Source organism: Gavialis gangeticus, unplaced genomic scaffold (genome assembly GCF_001723915.1).
Source record: "Gavialis gangeticus isolate Ggan-Ray unplaced genomic scaffold, GavGan_comp1, whole genome shotgun sequence".
Lineage (NCBI taxonomy): Eukaryota > Metazoa > Chordata > Crocodylia > Gavialidae > Gavialis > Gavialis gangeticus.
Window position 1 is genome coordinate 99,494,307 of NW_017729033.1, and position 17,195 is coordinate 99,511,501.

General features: G+C 42.6%; 1 protein-coding gene across 6 annotated transcripts in view; it reads left to right on the top strand.

Annotated features, from left to right (window-relative positions):
• FAM13A (family with sequence similarity 13 member A) overlaps nt 1-16,952 on the top strand; it is a 261,003-nt gene extending 244,051 nt beyond the window's left edge. For 5 of the 6 annotated variants that reach the window (XM_019526052.1, XM_019526053.1, XM_019526056.1 and 2 more), the window contains 9 exons: nt 917-1,055; nt 1,987-2,068; nt 2,235-2,455; nt 3,728-3,811; nt 7,804-7,899; nt 9,620-9,703; nt 13,734-13,930; nt 14,744-14,845; nt 15,867-16,952. In XM_019526052.1, coding sequence (XP_019381597.1) covers nt 917-1,055; nt 1,987-2,068; nt 2,235-2,455; nt 3,728-3,811; nt 7,804-7,899; nt 9,620-9,703; nt 13,734-13,930; nt 14,744-14,845; nt 15,867-15,993 — 1,132 coding nt within the window. In that variant the 3' untranslated portion in view covers nt 15,994-16,952. The remainder of the gene's footprint in view (nt 1-916; nt 1,056-1,986; nt 2,069-2,234; nt 2,456-3,727; nt 3,812-7,803; nt 7,900-9,619; nt 9,704-13,733; nt 13,931-14,743; nt 14,846-15,866) is intronic. The other variant, XM_019526054.1, reaches the window with a different exon arrangement.
• The last annotated feature ends 243 nt before the right edge of the window (nt 16,953-17,195 follow it).

A 17,195-nucleotide genomic window follows, 5' to 3' on the forward strand; every position in this document is an offset into this window, starting at 1 on the left:
GCTTTGTCATCTGGTGTGATGACCAAATTTCCTAACGTGTCTTGCAGGGGCCCCACGTTACCCGGTACCTTCTTTTTGCCCCCCTATGTATTCAAAAAAGGACTTCTTGTTGTCCTTGATCTGGGAAGCTAGTCCCAGTTCCATCTCCACCTTGGCCTTCCTGACTGCCCCCCTGCATCCCCGAGCAACTGCAGTATAGTCATCCCTGGTGATGGCCCCTCCCTTCCATTGGGTGTATGCCTCCCTTTTTGCTAGGAGACATTCCCGGATGCTTTTGGTGAGCCATGGGGGCTTATGTGCCCTCGTGCTCCCTTTGATCCGTGTTGGGATTACCTCCCTTTGGGCTTGGAGGATCGTCTCCTTAAGGATCAACCACTCTTTGGACACCTGGCTCCCCTCCCCTCCATGCTTCTCCGACAATGAGCTAAGGAGAATAGAAGTCTGCCCTCCTAAAATCTAGGGCTGCTGCCTTTAAATTATTGTTCTAAAACTATAAAAACTCCCTTCACTCCCACCCCTCTTCAAGAAGTCTGACTTCCTCTCTCTCCCCTGGTTTAACTTTTCAGGGGTCCAGTTGCCAGCTCACTCTACTGTATCTAGACTTGGCCAGCTAATCTTCAGGTCTCATGCCTCATTTTAAGGGACAAGATGACAACCCTTCTTTCCTCTCTCCCTCTTGCTTATTTTTGTTCTGTCTGGCAGCTGACTGCCCCCCCATTCTTCTGTCAAAGAGACCAGAAAGCTGTCAAAGACACCAGAACCAGTCTTACTGCCCTAACAGTGTTCACAGCATTGGGTTGCATCATGGCTTCATGATTCCCAAGGGACTTGCCATTACTTAAATCAGGCATAACTGACTCTCTGCATGAAGACATACTTCTGAGTAGGATACAACTCCATTCTCTGTTCCCCATAGGAGGCGGAGTTCTTCCTTAGGATCTTATGAAGATGACAGAGAAGATTTGACCCCTGCACAGCTGACCCGGAGGATTCAGGGACTTAAGAAAAAGATCAGGAAATTTGAGGAGAGATTTGAAGAGGAGAGGAAATACAGGGTAAGCCATTTGCAATCATCCTGCATTGTGACCCAAGTTGAGGAGGGCTTCTGAAGATATAGTACCTGAAAGCGAAGAAGAATGGAACTGCTGAACAACAAATTTAAATCACGCTTTCTTGTATTAGCATCACCAAGTGAATTCCTTTCCAAGGCACAGGAAACAGTTTAATAAACTGCTTGGATTTTTATTGCTACTTTTTCTAAACATGCCAAAAGCTGATAGCTGTGTGTGTGGGAGTGTCTGAGTTAAATTTCTTATTTATTTAAAATTTGGCTGATGGGGTGCACAGGTACATCTTGTTTTAGTGAGTCTATGAGGAAGGTGGTAATTCCAGGCTTTTAGTGCATTGCAAAGGAAAGGAAGGGCTCCTTGACTCTGGTTCTCTGCCCATGCACAAAGTACTGCTGAGTAACACCAATGTAGTGAACTCTCATTTTTCATGACATTGACTAACAACTTTTTAAGGACCTAAAAGTTCACATGCATGCACATTAGCTGCTGATGAAAACTGTACGTTTCAGTACTTGTTCAAAGTAGAAAGAAATGGAATCAAATGGGGAAATAGTGCAGTCTGTCCTTGGATTGGGTCATCTAGCCACAGTAAATGGCTTCTGTGCCTTTCTTTATGCTGTAATACTTTATAACACTTTCAGTCTTTAGAAGGCTTTAAAACATTTATTGACCCATCTGATATTCTTGTTGGTGAGGCAGTCAAAACTGTCATTCACATTTTACAGATGGGGAAAATTGAATTTTAAATAAGTTGCCCAGATGTCAGGAAGGTAGTACTAAAAGTGTGACTAGACATCAAACATTTGTAGCTCCCCCTCCTGCATCCATCACCCTTCAGACAGGCTTTTGTCTCAATTTCTGCCCTGCCATTCTTTCAAAACCATTTCAGTGTGGATTTCTGTCCTTTTTCCTCCAGCCATCCCACAGTGACAAAGCAGCCAACCCAGAGGTATTGAAATGGACAAATGACCTTGCAAAATTCCGGAAGCAGCTTAAAGGTGAGTTGCCTACCATGGAAAAATGGCCTGCAGTAGATGCTGACCTCACATGGTCCTCACAGTCCATGTGACCTTAGCATCTACTGCTACACTGAGCTGTTACCTTGTCACTGAGAGTTCTTTTCTATCCCCCCACCCACTATCCCCTCCCTCCAAACCTATGCAGAGTCAAAATTGAAGATATCTGAAGAGGATCTGGTTCCTGTGACACGCCAACGGAGCAACACTCTCCCTAAGAGCTTTGGCTCTCAGCTTGAAAAGGAGGAAGACAAGAAACAAGACCTGTCTGACAAATCTGCAAAGCCTGCAGTTGAAGCAACCCTAGAGTCTGTTCAGAAGAAACTCCAAGAAAAACGAACAGAGACGAGCAGGCCTGAGGACATTAAGGTACATTTCGGGCAGATCAGGGTTAGGTGCCAGGACTGGAAATATGTTTCAGCAGTGCTCAGGGTTGTGATAGCGTCTGCTACCCATGCAGGATCATCCAAACTGCTATGCTTAGAATCTACTTCTGAATTTTGTTTTAAATAGCTTGACCTTTCACCTCCCACTGTAGCACACCATGCTGTAACCAATTTTTGTCAGATGGTATTGTGATTCTCAAAGCATTGTCCATACTCAATGTCATAGTGTCCTTTGTATCTCTGAGGTTCCAAGATCCATTCTAAAGGGATATGTTGTGAGGCATTTTCTGTGTGTTATTTAGGTTTCCCTATCTTCTATTATGACTGGAAAGCTTCAACAAATTATGTAGGTCATCGAGCACTTCTGAAGATAGCTGTAGTTTGGCTTAGACTTCTCTTCTCTGGTAGCTCATGCCAAAGTTGAATGATCTTGTCTAAGGACACATTATCACGGCTCCTACCAGGGCCTGTCAGCTGTCTCAGAAGAGCATAGCTACATCTGAGAGTTACTGGTGTGACTCTTGTCTAGTGTAGCAAGTTCCAAAGTAGTTGATAACCTTTTAAGTCAAGGCCTTGAATTGGTAGGCATAAAATACACAATTTTTTTTTTTCCAAAACTAAATTTATCTAAGTTCTGGCAAATGTTTTGTGAAAAGAGGGGCAAACAATGCTCTCTGCTCCTGGGATTTATAGAAAAAAAGGTTTCAAGTAGACGCTTTTGAGATGGTCAATAACAGTTCTGCGGTGGCAAGGCTGCAGGCTTTTTAAAATGTCTGTTATACTACTGGTGTAATAATGGGAGAGGGCAGTGTGTAGAGTTGGAGTAAAAGGACAAGAAAAATGTCACATTGCAAGACCTATACTTGTACCCCTTTAAATCAGGTAAAGCAGAAATCCTGAATGGTTATGTTGGACTATAAATCTTCAAAACTATATGAAAATTATTTAATTCCTTTGTTGCATGCATGACACCGCTTTCACATTTAAGCATTGCTTAGTTTTCATCTGTACATGTAGCATGTAATGTGAGCTGCAATGGTAACAGTATTTTAATGTACATTACCAGGAAAAGAGGCTTGGGGAAGCAGTAGTAGGTATTGCGTATGTTTATTCAGAAATACTGCGCCTTACTCTTTTAACTGCAGCCATAATGTAGATAAGGTCACAGATCAATATTATACTAGCCTAGAAATGTTTTGGTTTTTTTTTTTTTTTGATCACTTTCCCATTTTTCTCCTTTGCCTTTTTTATATAGGACATGACTAGAGATCAGATTGCAGCTGAGAAAGTGGCTCTTCAAAAAGCACTCTTGTACTATGAAAGCATTCATGGAAGACCGGTATGTATAGAAGTACATTGCAAAATGTTTTGATATATTTCTGCCTTGTGGTGATCAACCTCCCACTGCTACAAAACATTAGTAACCACCTATTCTGGCAGGAGAAAGCACCATAATTTTCAGACCAGCCTCTAAGTGCAGTGTTCAGAAACCTTTTCTGCAGAGAAGCTAGTTTGGGTATATGTCAGAACAAGCTTTTAATTAAGATTGTCTGCGATTTCCAATGTCAGTGGCAGGCTGTTGGCAAGAGGCGATGCTGAGATCATGAACGAAAGTAAGCTGCATTTGCTGTGTTTTTTGAAGCTCTTGTAACAGTCTCTAGAACTGTAGGTGTTTAAACACCACACACAGATTCTTTCCTATGTTTAGGATTTGATCATAGAGTATGTAAGGTCTCAACTCTTAGCCTTTGGCTGCTTTAAGTTATATGTTGCCTCTACTGCCGCATTGATTTTTTTATGAACTTTGGTGGCAGACGGATGTGCAAAGCAGCTTCATTTTGGAGTGACAGTAATGCATATAGGAGCAGCAGGGGAGTAGCAAATTATTGTTTCTCAGGAGCACTGTGTCAAGGGAGTCGGTGAATCTGCTGTACTGATTCACTCCCTGGCTCGTGTCGCATTTGAAATATTTGGTTCATGGTTTTACTGATTTATTTAATTCCTTTATTTCACTGCTGTCAATACCACTGCCCAGGCAAAATATGATCATTATAGCTTGGACTCTGCTATTGTGCTCCTTATACTTGGCACCTTACAGCTTTATTGTCTTATAAAACACGCATCAAAACCACTCTGGAGGAGTGATTCCCTTTTCTATCTGTTCTTACAGGGACTGATTCTGCTTTCACCATGACACAAATGAAGGGTAATTCCCCATTTGGATTTGATGAATTTATGAACATGTAATCCTGGTTTCAGATCACAATCTGGCCTGTAATACAATGTTGAGATTTTTTTTTTCTTTCTGTTGGTTCGTTAATATGACTGCTTTTTAATTTTTTAATAAGCTGCTTCTACAACACAGCAAAATTGAACCGATTAGCAAAGCAAGCTGCAGCTAATCAGTTTTGCTGTTTCCAGTTATTGACAGTGCTGCAGTGGAAAAGTACCGAGAATTCTTGGATAAGGTGGATAGTTCAGCCAAGTTTTTAAAAGACGTTTAACTAAACAATAAAACCAGTGAAGCTTAGGTTTATTGTGCAACTGGGTCTTTCCGCACCAGTGACGGGTGAACCTGGCAAGAGGTAGGAACTGAACTGCTTTATTTAAGCCAGAAAGTCTTGTTTCTACAGAAATCCTGGAGCCAGTTGAACAATGCAAGCAGCAGCCTCTTCTTCACTAGCTGCTGTTTGCCATATGGAGTGTTTGCCCAAGGCATTGTCAAAGGCTCTGTTATGCGAGGCTTTTTTGTGTTTTGACATTCTTCCAAAATATACTCGGGTGTTGTTGGCATCATTGATATTTACTCGGTGAGAGAGTCTGTCCATGTGCACAGTTTTTTTTCTTTAAGTCCTGCTTTAATGAATGAAGTTGCACTCATGGAAATCCATGATAATGTATCTGGCCAAGTATGTGTACTAAGATTCTTAAATTATACCCATGTGTCTTTCCACTTCTGGTGTGAACCAGACTTGGTAGCATGGCGCACACTTTTCCATTCCTCAGCACACCTAGTGATTCTTTTCTCCCACCCTATCCCCAGTCCAAACCTTGTATTTATCTTTCTTTTTGCAAAATGTGGATGTTTTATCCTCTCTGAAGCGGCATAAACTGCAAGTTCAGTTCTCAGCCTCAGCAGGCACCTTTTCATATTGTTTCTAATCCTTCAGGACTGCTTAGTCCAACTGCAAAGCAATACCAGTGCATTCTCTTCATAATTAGGAAGGCTCCAAGCCTGACTCATCACTGCCTTTCTATGGTCATGTGCCCTTTTAACTCCATTGAAATCAACTAGTTGCACACAATAGTCCAACATTTGTAATGCAACTCTGACTGCATCAGCTAACGAATGTAGTTACGTCAACTAAGACAGTGGTGAAATCTGTTCTTTTGAGTGCAGTAAATGGGTGGCTTATCCTTGGGGTTTTCCCATGCTGGTTACATGTTTCTCTAGAAAAATGTATTGACATGTCTTCATGTTGATGGAATGAGATTGTTCAGCGGTTTGACAGATGCATGAAATGGAAAAGACAACCCAACAAAGATTGCTGGATAGATAGATAGAGCCAAGTTTCTATGCAGAGACCTTGATTGTAAATAGATCTTTTAACTCAAAACTTTCTCCTTCAAAATGGGCTGTTGTAAAGACTAGCCCAGGCAAAATATTGTACATCTACAACCCTCACAGTTTGTGGAAGTTTGCCTCTGAATTTAAACAATGCAGCATGGGCCTTTGCTGATGGGGTTTTTTTAAGAGTAGTCTTGTGAAGGTGTAGGTTAGAGAGTAACAAGAGAAGGTTTTCTTCCCTTACATTCCTTTTACCCCTACTTGATGTGGGAGAGTTAGCCTCAATTCCAAGAGCTGATCTGTGACTTCCAGGCATGAAGTATCTCATTCCTTTTTTCCCCCCCAATGACATGGCTGTAGTGGTACAGCAACTAAGGCATCACGCTGTGAATTTGGGGGCATGAGTTTGGGCCCTACTCTGGGTTTCCATCAAAGACCACCCCAATTGACCCAGCTGTAAGTGGGTATCTGGTCAGCCAGGCTGGGAAATTAAAAGGTGGCTAGATATGATGCTGTGTCTTGTGTGCCATTGGCTGTAGAAACTGGGATGCATTAACCACATCAATCCTATATTCCACTGAGCTCAGGAGGATCTTGGACCTTTCTGACAATGCTAAGATGGTCCCACATGTACTTCTGTCTAGAGCACCTGTTCAGAGTGAATTAGCCTAAAACACAATAACCTGATGAAATTAAAAAAAAAAAAAACAATCAAAAGTGTTTACACGTAACCACAGGCTGCCTTTTCCCCCAAAAGGAACAAGAGGCAGAAATTCCTTATCATCCCTCAGGAACTGCACCATCACTATCATTCTTGCATGAAAGGGCTTAGATATTGTGGTTACTGGCATCAGTGGAAAGCCTTGAGGTAGACAGGAATAACCTTGGAATCAGCCTAAACTTCCTTTCCTAAGAGCTTCATGATCCAAAATTATGCCAAAGATACAATGGAAGGCCAGATGCATTATGTGACTAAAACAAGGGTGAACAGAAAAGAAGATTAGCAATTTGGTTGTGTAGAATATTCTGCTTATTGTTTTTCTGCTTGACTAATGAGGAATTTAAGCCATAAAACCATTCCCAAGCCCTTTGCATGCATCTACTGTAAATGTAAAGCTTCCCTTCTCCTGCATTCCCTGCAATCACTAGGGAAGACAGGGTCTTTAGAGCTTTCTTCTGAAATAAGAGGTGTAGAGTTGAGCAATTCTACACTAATAACTGGAAGGCAATTTAAAGAAGTAAGCACAGCAGCAGAGAGGGTTGCACAATCATTGCATTGTCATCTGACCTGAGGTCTGCAGGTGATCATGCCTGGAGTATCTTCCAAAGAAAGTCCACAAGACTCCTTTCACTTGTTGCTATATCACCCTCCAGGATACCAGCATGAGGGCAGGAAGCTCAGTGTGTTTGCCCATGAGTGCAGATGTGACTGCCATTGCGTGGGTAGAGTTGGAATAAGGACAGATAATTACAAGGCCTGTTGTGAATGTCCAAAGCCCTGTTTGTCCACATGACAAATTGCTCAGAGGTAGCAGTCAGTGCTTAGGCTTAGGCTGAGTATTGCAAGAGCAGTTCTGGGACATAGCACACCAGCCAGGTCAGTGTGACAATGTTAATCCATATACAACTCTCAGTACCATTGCTTGACACCCCATGGCACTCACAAAAGCTAATTTCAGCCCATATAATCAGTGGTGGTTGTGTTACAGGAACACGTTACCAGCTGCCAGTCTCACAGAGCCTGTTTTATTTGGCTTTTCCAGGTAACAAAAAATGAACGTCAGGTGATGAAGCCATTGTACGACAGGTACCGCTTGGTCAAGCAGATCCTGTCCAGGGCCAACACCATCCCTATTATTGTGAGTATGGCACTTCTCTAGGGGGGATTGCTGTGTTTGGTGAAGGGGGAAGGGAGCGGGGAGGCATGCACATCACACTTCAGCACACCACACAGTTGCAGGGGCCCAACCCCCACCTCCTTCCTCACTGAAAATTAACAAGCACATGTCATTCATTGCTTTTAAAGCAGCTGGAATAGTGAAGACCTGGTTGAAGACTCCAGTGCCTGCAGCTGGCTTTTGGGCACTTTTTGCCTGCTGCTGTTCCTCTTCTTTCCAGTGGGTTGCTGCTATTATTTTTGGCCAAGGTCTCACTTTTTTTTTTTCTTTTCTTTCTCTTTCTCCTAACCCTGTAGGCTCCTCAGTGCTGGCCTCTTACATTGGAGACCATGCCAGGAATATAGACTTGTCTTACCCACACTGTGGCTGGGCTGGAAAACAGCCGCAGTCAGGGTGCCCAGTTTACTCCTTGGTCAAAGGGAAGAGGGGCCAGGCAGTCTCCCAGCACTCAGCTCCTTCCAAATAAGAGCCCACAAATGGCCAGTGCTTTCACAGTGGGTACAGTTCAGGGGTGGGGCTGCCACTTATACAGAGTCTACCACACCCCTCCTGAGGTTGAAAATCACCAGCTCTGCTTATAGGATTTTAGCTCCAGTGACTCAAAGCTGAAGTTGCTATCATCTGACTCCTGCTGCTTCCTTTGTCACTTGCCCTAAAATGATTGTGTTCTAAAACATTCTTGACATGAAATAGTTTAATTTGCTCCATGATAGAGAGCTGTTTTATATTGTGTGCTGCCTTTCGTGAATGAGCCTTTGCTCCTTTGTTGCTGCCAGGCCATGCTTGTATCTTGGCAGCTGGTTTACTGGAGTGCCTGTTTAAATGAATGGATTGGCACAGTGGCACTCAGTGCAGTCAGATACACTGGCAGGCATGTTTTTCTGGATGCAATTGATATGTTTGCTGCATTTTTTTTAAAAAAAAACCTGCCCAGAGCCCAAACTCTGAATAGCTCACAATGTATAGCCCCATGTGGCCAGCAAGCAGCCATGCGTCCCAGTAACTGCAACTGGGCCAGATTCTCAAAGGAGTGCCCAGCCCTTACTGAGTCGCTGAAATGAAATAATTTTGTCTTTTCAAAAGTGTTCAGTGCCCAGCACCTGCCCGAGAAGAATGAAGAATGTCTTTCCTCTTCCCTCTCTCTCATAAGAACAGTGAAAGGCATGCATTTGGAGGGGAGAGTACCTTTTGAAAATCAGACTAGCATAAATTGAAATGCCCACATGGGAACTAGGCTCTTGAAAAATCTGGCCCCATTTGGGAGTGCTGAGTACTTCTGAAAGTCTGACTGGACTGTTTCACTGGGTTTGCATCAGATCCATAAAGAGCCACACAGTCTCTTAAGTTGCATACAGGGGCTTGGAGTTGCTTTTACGTCATTGTTTCCTTAAAGATGTTGTTTTCCTGGTCATGCACAGCTGGCACTCCTGTGTTATATGCATTTTGTTCACACACTTGGCACTGGTGTCCTTAGCTTAGCAGCAACTTGGGGAAGGAAAAAAATAAAACGTTCTGTGCTACAAGGGTTTTTTGCCTGGAGTTTTTTTCTTTAAGAAGCAGTTTTCTAATGTTGGCCTGGAAATATGTTAAGAGCATGATGGAGATGAGAAGAGAGCAAGAGAACAGGTGGTGGGGGAAAAAGGGGTTCATCATATAACATACTTGTTAACGCCTATCACAGGGTTCCCCTTCCAGCAAGCGGAGAAGCCCTTCACTGCAGCCAATTATCGAGGGTGAAACAGCATCCTTCTTCAAGGAGATAAAGGTGAAGACCTCCAGCTGCTAACTAATTGCTCAGTCTGCATCAGTTTTCCCCTCCTAGCACTGAAAGATTATTTTTTCCGTCAGTGTTGATTCTTTGCAGTGTCTCCCAGAAAAATCAGTAGCTACTTTGCCTCACCAGTTTTGAACAAATTTCTCCTTTTTGTTGTCGTGCATCGGCCTACAGTATTTTCTTGGCTTTGTGTCTTTTTCTTCTGCGCACACATTTTGCTTTGCAAAAATTCTCACAATTATTCTCAATTGCACTTTTGCTTCCTCTTCCTGTTTTATAATCCTAACAAGTTGTTGCATTCGTTTCTCTTGCTCCAAGGCTCTGCAATCTGCTCACAGCATTATGACTGAGTTGGGCTGTAACACGCAGACACTCTTTCTCCCTCTCCCCCTCTATGAATGGAGATGGGTCATACCTACACGCGTGCTCATGTCCCAGCCTATGTCTGGTTCTGGCTTCACACCTTTTCAAATGCAGTTTTATAGAGATCAGCTTTAGAAGCAAAGTAAGAACAGTTCAGTTCTGTTGGCCAATATCTGACCTGGTTTGAATGATGACAGTTTTTTCACACCATGTGCTACCATGGGTTGGTATTTCTCAGTGTTGACCATTGATACAAAAAGCATTGGGCCAAATTCATTATTGGTTTAATTGCATGTGACTTAAATCATCAAAGCACCAGGTATGAATTTGGTCCATATTTCTTTACCAGTGAAGGCCCAAGTGCCAGCACCCTTGGGCTTATTGAATAACTTAGTTGCCTGCATAATGTGAATGAAGGAAATGTGTTGCTGTGACATTCTGGTATTAATTCCACCCTCAGCCTATCTACCAGTTTACTAGGCAACATTGATTAATATTAGAAACACCATTGGCCAAGTGTCCCAGGTGAATGAATCTTTTAATAAGATGATTGTTGCAGCTTAAATATTAGTTGGCTAGATGTTCATGTTGGTTAAGGAGCAAATGCCATGTAATGCATGGGAAATACTTGTTTCTCCATCAGTGAATTGATCTTAATATTCACTGGATGATTGCTGAACTGAGTCTGCATTTAGAGACTCTTTTTGTCAAATGCTCATTCATTTAAATTTTATTTGGAGCACTGGGACATCAAGTCAGTTCAGTTACAGGGAACCAGTGACTGTAGTAACTGCCTCCAAGAATGCTCTTATTCCATGAGAAATACAAGCTTGCCTATCCCACTTCTGTTTGAGGGCAAGAGCCTGTACATGGGCAGTTACCATAAAGTACCTCACATGGTTTAAATTCACACCCTAGCTCACTGTGCAGTAGCCTTTTTATGCATTCATCCCCTGAGTATTGTATCATACAGGGAGCATTAGATATCTGTGTTCCTGAAAGCCGTTCTGGCTTCCAGCAGGTTTCTGGGTGGAGTAAAGGGTTGGTTTCAACCACAAATGGGTCAGGACCCTGCTAATCAAAATGTCCCCCCATGAAACTGCTCAAGAGATGGATTTCCCTCTATTTAAACAAGAGGGAAGTCCAGTGGGGCAGGAAAGGTACCAGCAGGGTTCCTTGACTGAAATACGCTTCCCTCCCTGTTCTACCAAAGGGAGGCTTAGGTATTCCACAGAGCCCATTTGTTCTTGTAAGCATTTAGGGAGGTCAGGGGTGGAAATTGAAGGGGAGGGACTTATGATAACCTTAGGTAGAGCATCTTTAATAAACTATCCCACAAAAATGCATACCAGAGAATATTTACTGGGAAGAATGATGCACTAGAACAGTGGTTCTCAATCAGGGGACCATGGCACCCAGAGATGCAGTGAGATCCTTTTAAGAGTGCCATGCAATATTGGTACTGTTAGTTGTGTAAACTTCTACATATAATTCACAAGGTAAACCCAGAGATTTCAGAGAGGTATCCATAGTGTCAAAATCATTCTACCCATTTGTGGTCTTTCTGAGTGCTTTGTCACAGAGAGAATTGTTTTTCTGTAGTCAAAAAACAAGAGAAAACTAAGCTGTCATTTTTCAGTCTAAAGAGGTTGAGAACTACTGAAATGTTGTCTGTTCTTTCATGTGTTTTGACGCTGAGAGTTGCCAGTGGCACCACGTAAGAGACAGCAGAACAGAGCAGAGCAGAAATCTAAATGGATTGCAGGTGCAGATGTGGTCTCTGTACAGTAGGCAGAGTAAGGGAATTGATTATGGCCACAAGTGTAGAGGTCTGACCTTAACCTGTTTCAGAATATAACTTGAAAGATCTGTATTGGGTATTAGCATTTGAATTTTTACTGGAGGACTTTTTGAGATACTCCCTTCAGTTCACAGTGTGGAGGTTTTTCGCAGATGATCTCATGACCATAATTTGTAGTGGTGGGCAAGAATGGCCACCACTAAGTGTAAATCTGGGGTGTCAAAGATGCACCCCACACAGGCTGGATCCAGCCCTTAGTCCCACCCTCCAGTTCCTGGTGCTGCCCCTGGGTCTGTATTTGATCCATGCACTGCACATGGTGTGTGCCAGGCTGGCCCCATATACAAGATTCAGGACCCAAGCCACACATAGCACCCACTCCATCTGGTCCAGGAACTGCACTGCACACAGCACAGGTCCTAGACCAACTGGAGCAAGCACCACGTGCAGCATGTGTCCTGGACTGGCCAGAGCAGGGGCTGTGTATTCTGGATCTAGCATGCAGAGCAGGAGGGGTCTGTGCACTGCTCTGGCCCCCAGAGCCAGCCCCACACCATTCATCAGATGAGTTTGACATCCCTGGTATAAATGCTACATTATGCCTGATCTTTTTATTTCCTTACCTCCCACTGACAAATTCACTGGCTTGTTTTTGCACTGTACCGATCTCTGGCTGCATGTGCAGTGCCCTTTAAACTGGAACAAATCACTGTGATTAATCTTGATTATTGTATCCTCTTCACGCTTACCTGTGGGCAGGAGGGCAGAGCCACCAATTTGAAATGTACAAGCTATTTGGAAATGTTTCCTCCAGCTTTGTGGATAATTTGTTACAACAGCTCATGAAGATTCTGCACTCATTCTTTTGAAAAACAAATGCCTAAACTCTTTATTCTCTCTATTGGTTAAGGAGAGTAGTCAGTGCTCCCAGCCAGTCAAGCATGAGCTGTTGTCCCCTTCTTAATTCATAATTGCCATTATTACAGTATACTGTACACCTGTAAAATGGATCCTAATGTCTGAATTAGCTAGTGAGGAGTAAGAGCAGAACTCAAATGAAACATCCACTGCTTCTCTTACTTGAAAACTTCAAGTTTTACTTGCTTTGCCTCATAAGCTTTAAAATCTAATCCTTCATTAAAGGCCACTTTACATTTCCACTCTTCCCTGCAGCTTTTCTTGAGATGTTTTCAGATTTCTCTGGGATTTTTTTAATTTAGTTTCTCCCTTCCCAGGCAATGACCCTTCTCAGCTCTCCACTTGAGTAGTAACTCTTGTCTGTTACTAGATATTCTATTTCCCTGGCAAAGATCTGTGTCATAAACACAAGACTGGAGGGCAAGTCCTGATGTGCTGTAAATGCATGCATTTATAAATCGATTCTGAGAAATCTGTATGGAATTATTCCACTTCTGAATGTGGTTTGGTCACTTCTCCAATGAATCAAGTACTAGGAGACATAGGTTTGAAAGGGAGAACCCACTTACAGAAGTAATAAAAATACTACAATTGAAAATGGGCATGACATTAAAGGGAATGGCTCTGTTTGTCACCGGTTCAAGAACATGCTTCAGCACACGTTCCATTGATATTTTCGCTGCTTTAATTCCGACACTCACTGCATCTTACTAACAGCTGAGTCTGTGGTAGTTGCAACACCTAACAGTGCTTTGTGACTGGGGAGTTCTAGTGCTTATATTCTCGCTCATTCTAAATCTTAACAATTCAGGTGCTTGCTCTGTCTGTCCACCTCTTTCTGTGTCTGTATGCCAGTGCATGTGGTGAAATAATAAACCATTTTTCAGCTGAAGGAAGTAGTGACATGTTTTGATCTGGGGGCACTGTCTCTCTCTGTAGGAGGAAGAGGAAGGTTCAGAAGATGACAGCAATGGGAAACCAGATTTCACAATCACAATGAAAACAGATTTCAGCATGCGTAGCTTCTTGGATCAGCTAGAAGATGATGCTGATGGTTTCATTTCCCCAGTGGATGATAAAATGCCTTCAAAGAGTGGCCAGGACTTGGGGCTGTCTAACCTTCATGCTGCATCTATGTATGTCAAGTTTATTTTAGACCAGCTTGGAAAGTCACTTTTCAGCGGTGTGCTGGTTTATTTGTGACAAATGCATTGATTTTGAATTCATACCCAGGTTTTGGGATGGCAGTTTTGTCTGCTTCGCTACATTGAAATCAGTAGGACTGCAATCATAAAAGTTTAATGTATGCTTAACTACTTTAGGGGATGTGGTTGTAGCTGTGTTGGTCCAAGGACATAGGAACCTTATCTAACTACTTTAGGGCATTTTTACATGTGCTCTGGGGGTCGAGGGGATGGCACTTTAGACTAGCTCTGAGAGCTGCTCTAATTAAAGTGCCCAGCGTGTCTTGTGTATCAGTGTCCCAGTGTTTCAAAATGGTGGCAGGGATACTTTAAAGTTCATTGAGCGAGCTTTCGTTAAAGTGCCCTCACCACCGTTTTGACACGTGGGGACACTGATGCATGAGAAGTGGAGGCTGGCTGGCTGGAGCATGCTAATTAGCATGCTGCAGCAGACTTGATTAATTGTTATTGCAAATGCATCGGAGCAGCCTCCCTACATATGTACAGGCACCCTTAGTGATTAGGAATGAGATTACTTGTAGGTGTAAACTAAATATAAGTTTAAGGACTTTGCTGAATTAAGTCCATAACACAGAACATTATGCTATTCACAGAGTTGTTATGAAGTGTCTTCAAGATTAGGCTCTTACAATGTTTATAATTTTTTGAAGATATACTGTACCTTTTTGGTTTCAGTGTTCTTTGTAATTTGTGTTCCACACTTACATACATACATACATATAATATAATATGTTAACCCTACAGGCCAGAACTCTTAGAGCAGCTCCAAGAAGTCAGGGAAGACAAAAAGCGGATCAGAAAAAAATTGAGAGACTTTGAAGATAATTTTTTCCGACAGAATGGAAGGTAATTCTTTTCTTATCCATCAATCTAGCCCTAACAGTAACTACAATTAATAATGCATAGGGTCTGCAAAGAGCTGTGAAGATAGGAAGTGCCTAAAGTGTTCTTCAGTGAATTAATTCTAGTAGTCCAAGGGCCAGCCAAGAATGGGACTCCCTTGCACTAGTACAGCCTATAGAATAGTGGTCATAATCCTTAAAGCGCCTAATCCAAAGCCCATTGAAATCAATGAGAGTCCTTCCATTGACTTAAACAGCATGTGGTTCGTAGAGGTAAAATTTTGAAAGGCACCTAGGTTTTTAAGTCCATTTAATTTCTGTTGAAAGGCAATGGCTCTTACACTCCAAAGTGATTTTGATACTTTTAACTTAATAGAAAGTTTTCAAAAGCTTCTCCCAACTCACCCCTCCCCCTGCCACAGCTCAACACACATTTGTTGGTGACATGCAGGGGGGAATTAGGAGGGAGCCTCACCCCCTTTCACAGCCAACGGTCTGGTCTTCGCTCCCAGATGCATGTACAGCAAGCTCTCCATCACCGCACCCTGGTTTTCACCATTTTAGACCCACTAGTCACTGGGGACATGCACATGATAAAGGAATCTATTTATGCATTTTTGACCAGCCCTCTTGTCCCAGTCCACTATCCACAGACATATCTTCTAAAATATCTGAGTAGCTTTAAAATGAAATCTCTTCCCAAATTTTGTGACCCAGATCCCACTGCCCAAACTGCTGCGGAAGAAGAATGTGAAAGTTTCAGTGAAACAGGGGACAAGGTCTTGATCAAAAATAAAAATATGTCTTGACTTGAAGCTACCAGGATCATCATCATCTTTGCCTCTGGAGAGTCTTGTGTTTCATGCCACCTTATAGCATGAGTTTCTGTTCCCCTCTTTCCCCTCTGGATGTTAAACAGCAATTCATTTTTTCTCTTGTTGACTAGAAAAGAGAGACATCTCACAGCCGAGGTGAGTAACATTCTTTCAGAAATCGCTCATGTCCCCTTCTTGGCTCTTTTTCAGATATGTCCAGAAAGAAGATCGCACTCCTATGGCTGAGGATTACAATGAATACAAGCAGATGAAGGCAAAGCTGCGGCTGCTGGAGGTCCTGATCAGTAAAAGAGATATTAGCTCCAAGATCATGTAAAGAAGGTGATCTGACCTTGCATCTAGGCTAAGAAGAGATAGAGCCAAAAGAATGATCACATGAAGAATGCAGCAGGAGCCTGACAACAAGAGGCTTAGTAGCTGTCCAAGAACTGAACAGCCATTTCTGGAGGTGGGAGGGGAAGGAAGTGTGGCTGCAGTCATTCTCTGGACTTGTCTATCATCCACTCGGCCTCCGGGCTCATCATCCAAACTGGAGCTTGCCAGCGAGAAGGAGATGATGCTGTGCTCAGAGACTGCATTTGGAAGGGTCCTTTGCTTTGATTCACTTTCAAATTCTGTACTGTTTAAAATATCAGTCAGATGAATTATTTTTTCCAAAGTACCATAGCAAGAGGCAAACTAGTCTGAATTAGCGGCAAAATGCCAAGTGACGTCCACTAGTTTACCAAACAAGTTTGATCTAAGAAGTTGGGAAGCATGGAGACTGTTCTTTTGTAGCTGCGGTAATATTTGTTCAGGCTCTCAAGCTACCCTTAGTTTTGGAATTTTAGCCTTTTGACTTGCACCATTTCAGTGGTGAAGAACTGTCACTGCACCCTGCCTGCTGCATTTGGCCTTTGCTGTGGCCTTTCCCAGGACTGTTTATTTCTCTGGGTTTTCTTACCCACGTTTTCTGTTGGGCTAGATAATAGTTGCAACTAATTTGCATAGCAAAGGAATTCAGCAGTGTGCTTACTTGAACTTCAAATTGGAAGTTAGCACTTTGACATCAAGATTGTGAGTGGGCAATGAGGTCAAAAGGGAGCTTCTCATGGCAACAGTTTGAATCCAATTGCATTGTAGTAGTTTTGGTGACATGATCAAATGAATGATCTGTTTTATCACCATGGATCTCCTGGTTCAGAAGTTTTAATAATCAGATTGACAATCTGCATATATTAACTTGTCACCCAGCTTCTTTTATCATGCTGACATTAAATAGTGAACTAGACGGTCCATACATTTGTCGTATGTATACTCTATCTTAAACATTGTCCCTTTATGCATCTAGATGGCAAGACCAAATGAATTGCAGCACTGATTGATGGGTACAGAGCGGAGAATGCTGCCAGAAGAGAAAATCGAAGTGCCTTATGGCTGAGGTCAAGATGCAGCACTTGCCATTTTCAAGTCAACACTTAAAGTTTTCACTCTGGTTTGTTAGAGACACTTGCTAAACGAGGGAGGGAAAGGAGTATG